The sequence below is a fragment of the Frankliniella occidentalis genome, unplaced genomic scaffold (assembly GCF_000697945.3).
Source record: "Frankliniella occidentalis isolate FOCC.00 unplaced genomic scaffold, Focc_3.1 Scaffold224, whole genome shotgun sequence".
NCBI lineage: Eukaryota > Metazoa > Arthropoda > Insecta > Thysanoptera > Thripidae > Frankliniella > Frankliniella occidentalis.
The window spans coordinates 328,557-333,384 of NW_026267350.1; the positions used below are offsets into that span (position 1 = coordinate 328,557).

Genomic DNA, 4,828 nt, shown 5'->3' on the forward strand with positions numbered 1-4,828 from the left:
CTGCCGCTGTGGAATCAGCACACTACACCTTCCAGACTGCGCCGCCCCACCACGCCGGCAGGCCAATCCATCACATCACCAGAGTTGAGAGGCGGCAAACGAAGATGTCTCTCCCAGCTCTCCCGACTAACAAGGAAACCCCGCCAAGTGTAAATTCCCGATTTTCATTCTACTTTGGGAAATTGTTGGTCTAACTGTGTCATCGAAGGACACATCAATTTTTTTTTTGCTCAAATTCATATTACGCGTTATTTTGGGCATATCAAGGGTCAATCATGAAATTATCGACCCGACCTTCATTTCAAAGAAATTGCCTCGGATTTCAAGTCATTCTTTTTACCGTGCGGGAATCACTAGGGCTTAAGAGCAGCGGTTGTAAAAAGCAGTCCCGCAAAAAATGTTATAAAACAAAAGTTGTGGAAAAATGTAAGCTCTTCAACTTTTGTTTTATAACATTTTTTGTAGGACTGCTTTTAACAACCGCTGCTCTTAAGCCCTAGTGATTCCCGTACATTTGCCCTCCAAACTTCCGCCATTGATGATGAGTACTACAAGGCCCTGCGTATATTTATGATAATGGTGTGACTGCTGTGGTTCATAACTTATTAGAACCGTATACTTTAGATATTTGTGCTCTTGCGTATATTTATGATAAAGGTCTGACTTCTGTGGTTCATAACTCATTAGAACCGTACAATTTAGATATTTGTGCTAAAAGACCAAAAACTTTGAAGGATTTGTATCATGCTTCACATGACCAGAAAAGTCTAGTTGGGTTAAGGGATATAGCAGCAGGTGTGAACCTTATCCTTTCCGAAGAGAATGCCCATAAAATGGAAGTGGACACAAGATTCCAATCTAAGGGTAATGCCTTCTACAATCGAAGGATAGGTAGAGCACCGGCCTCCAAACTCAAAGCTATTTGCAGCACTTCAACAGATGATGATAATATGTCTATTTCATTGCTTAAATCAATTACTGCTACATTCCGCAGCCGCTTCAAAACTGCAGCTATTCAATATGGTTGCACTCATGAGACAGATGCCATTGATCGGTATAAAGAGACAATGTTTCAGTCTCATGTAAAGTTCACCTTGACTAAATGCGGTACTTTTTACAACCCAAAATACCCCGAGTTCATCGCAACTCCAGATGTTTTGGTGGAGTGTGCATGCTGTGGAAAGGGGTGTTGTGAGGTGAAGTGCCCATACACCCGCAGAGACATGGACGAGGAGGCACTGCACCAAGAACTGGACTAAATCCTGTTAGGCAACTAGGCAACTACTTGATGATGCAAATGGCAAAGTAAAACACGAACTTAGGGAGACTCACCCTTTTTTTAACCAAGTGCAATGCCAATTGTTTATCACAGGTAGAGCCTATGGTGACTTCGGTCTTTGGAGTAAAAACACTGCACCCATCTTCATTCACCAGCAACACACAGTTTTGGGAACGTGAGTCACCCACAGCTGCATTGTACATTAGAAACATAGTACTCCCAGAACTTCTTGGGAAGTATTTTACCAGGCTGACCAGAAAAAGCTTAAATATAAGCACCAGCAAGGTATGAATGCACCTGCTACTGGTGTTCCAAAGCAGAAGAACAAGAACACAAAAACATCTGAACTTGCCTCACAGTTGCTGTTGCCACCTACTTCAAGTATTGCAAAGCACTCCAACACACAGACACTTAGTGCCTCCTCTCCACTTACACAGAAGATGCGAGGTAGTGCACATGGTGTTCTTGTTACACCTTCACCAGTCTCAACTCAACACAAACACACGAACTCCTATCTTGTTAAATTCACTGCGAAGCCCCTACAAAGCGCACACGGTTGATGTTACGCAACAGAATGCTGCAATTGCCTCAACTCTTCCTGTATCTGCCACCCAAAAATTGAAACATAACTCACAAAAAACTTACTCTGTTATTGCTTCAAGCCTACAACTAACTCCCTCAAAGAAATTAACAAACTATAATTATTCCCAGGGCCCCAACAGCATTACCTGTGCGAACACCACTTGCCACTTTAAATACACAAAATACTAACACTAAAATTTCCTCAAGCCCTTGTCAGCAGACTCCCCAAAAGAAACATGTCATAATTATTTCCTCCACTACAGCAACATTACCTCTGCAAAGGCCTCTTAACACTTTGAATACTCCACAAAAACCCTACACCAAGATTGCTCCAAGCCTCCATCAGAGAAACACTCCATAGTTACTCCCTCCTCCACAACACCATTACCTTTGCGCAGACCACTGAGCACTTTGAACTTGGGGAATATTTTGTCAAAGCAAATGGAGCAGTAGTTTATTCAAGAAAAATGTGGTTTAGTTTAGGATTTACGTGTGACAAACATGTATGTGAAAACTATATTTCCACATTGCATTTAGTTCGTCGTACAAACTTTGACCCACTTTTCTACTATGTCTGTGTTTATGCCTTGCACGGTCATGCCAAGTGTTCGATCAGATTTATTTATTTCATTTGTTCATTGTCCCAACCTGCCCGCCATCACCGCCGTCGCTTTCCCGCGTATCACCTCGGCTGTGGTTTTATCGTTCCCTGATTCGCGGTTACCTGGCGCTCACCTGGCTCACGTAGTGTGTTCTGCCCCATACCACCATGGCCAATCTCGCGCACCCGTTTGAAGTCTCGGATGATCTGTGCATGTTGGTCAAATATCAGAAGGATTTGACTGCAGACGGCAAACCACTGCTCGGCGTCGTCCACCAGGGTTGGCTTACACCGGAATATGCTGAAAACATTACTATTAATTAAACAGCTATTATTCATTGGCCTGTAGATTTTAATAATGCGGATGTGCCGGAAGCCAGGCAGACGAAGGCATAAAAATGGGTTAAATGGTACACCATATCAGTGACGGTATTGTCCTTGGGAAGTAAGTTGTGCATACATATTTCATAGAAATGCACCACCTATAACCAAACTTAGAGACTAATGAACAATTTGTGACTTTACAGAACGGCTAGATATGTTTGAACAGCGGAGAAATCTGCAGACTTATAAGACTCTGATTGTGGACCCAGCAACCAGAAGGACAGTCAAGGCGAAGCAGGGTTCCAACTTCGTGGTAAGTCCCACCACTCTCTTGCAGATGTTTCAAGAAACTTATCCAGTTGTTTGAATTCCGTTACATTCTGTTACTATTTTAGGAGAAGCCATGACATGACAGCATGAAGAGGAAGAAAGCGCCCGGGGCAGATGGCATCGCCAGGGAGCTGCTACAGTACGGAGGAAAGACCCTGCTAAATGAACTGACCAAACTCCTGGTCAGTATATGGAAGGAAGAGAAAATCCCGGAAGCCTGGGAGGAGGCTGTAATCACGGTATTGTATAAAGGCAAATGATTTGTCTATGATTGCGACAATTACAGGGGTCTGTCTCTCCTTAATACAAGTTACAAGGTGTCGTCCAGCCTGGTCCTACACTGCCTGGAACCGTACGCATAAGAAGCCACCGGGGAGTACCAGGCGGGCTTCAGGAGAAACCGGTACACCACGGACCATATCCATTAAGGTCCGTCGAAATGACACTTTTTTCGATATTGATATCGGCTCACCGTGGAAAATGTTCTACTAGTAGAGGTGATTAACGGTGCGAAATCGTTTTTCTGTGTGACCACTCCTTCATGCCCCAGTAGAGCCTTGAAAATCGAAAAAAACAGCAAAAACAGTGAAATGTAGGCAACCCGCTTTACACCGTTGGAAGGGCACCAGGTGGTGCTCACTGGTACTAGAGGTAAGTAAAAACATCATACTTCGACCCCAAACCGTCGTGGGGTGCTCGCGAGGTCGTTCAGTTACTGTGATTAGGCGTCAAATAATGCTCAAAATGTCCAATTTTACCTAAAGTGTGGCTTTTGGCTACGGTGCCAATAGTAAAAATAATTTTTGATTTTTCAAAATATTAATTTGGTTCCTGGTAGTGTACCCTAACATGAGTTCTGAAAAAAAAAAATTGAGCCTGATACCTACCGATTTAGAGGTCGCTCAAAGCTCCCAAAGTTTCATTTTATTTCTTTTATTTGCTTATTAAGGAAAAATATTGTAGCAGCGCTTAAAACTGGTTTAAGAACACGACCGGGGGGTCCCTAGACGTATTTTGACGCAAGGAATCGATTCCCATAGTCCGTTTGAGTCTACCATTCTATTTGTGGCATCTATTCCCGAAAAAACGAGAATTTTAGGGTTTTTTCTCTACATTGGAAAAGATCCAGGCGTCTCAGTGGACGCGTAAACGTCAGAGGACCGTTTGAAAGGCATGAAAATAAAGGTCTCTTCATGCTCTTTCGTTTGCAATAGTCGAAAATGTCTCTAGCGCACTCCTCCTTTAAGTAAAAAATAATGAAAGAGAAAAAGCGCCCCCAAAAAAAAGGCTAAAATGTAAAAAATGATGCGTTTTTGTAGGTAAAAAAACCTTTTTAAAGCTCCTACATGTGTTGATAGATTATTGAACCTAAAACAAAAACCAGTTCTAGGACATTTGAAAAAAAGAGAGACCTTTATTTTCATGCCTTTCAAACGGTCCTCTGACGTTTACGCGTCCACTGAGACGCCTGGATCTTTTCCAATGTAGAGAAAAAACCCTAAAATTCTCGTTTTTTCGGGAATAGATGCCACAAATAGAATGGTAGACTCAAACGGACTATGGGAATCGATTCCTTGCGTCAAAATACGTCTAGGGACCCCCCGGTCGTGTTCTTAAACCAGTTTTAAGCGCTGCTACAATATTTTTCCTTAATAAGCAAATAAAAGAAATAAAATGAAACTTTGGGAGCTTTGAGCGACCTCTAAATCGGT

The 4,828-nt window shown here is 42.6% G+C and overlaps 1 protein-coding gene across 3 annotated transcripts in view; it reads right to left on the bottom strand.

Annotated features, from left to right (window-relative positions):
• LOC113214378 (uncharacterized) overlaps nt 1-4,828 on the bottom strand; it is a 45,409-nt gene that overhangs the window by 36,468 nt on the left and 4,113 nt on the right. For 2 of the 3 annotated variants that reach the window (XM_052272778.1, XM_026433724.2), the window contains exon 4: nt 2,597-2,763. In XM_052272778.1, coding sequence (XP_052128738.1) covers nt 2,597-2,763 — 167 coding nt within the window. Of the gene's footprint in view, nt 1-105; nt 2,764-4,828 lie in introns of those variants that run through there. The other variant, XM_052272777.1, reaches the window with a different exon arrangement.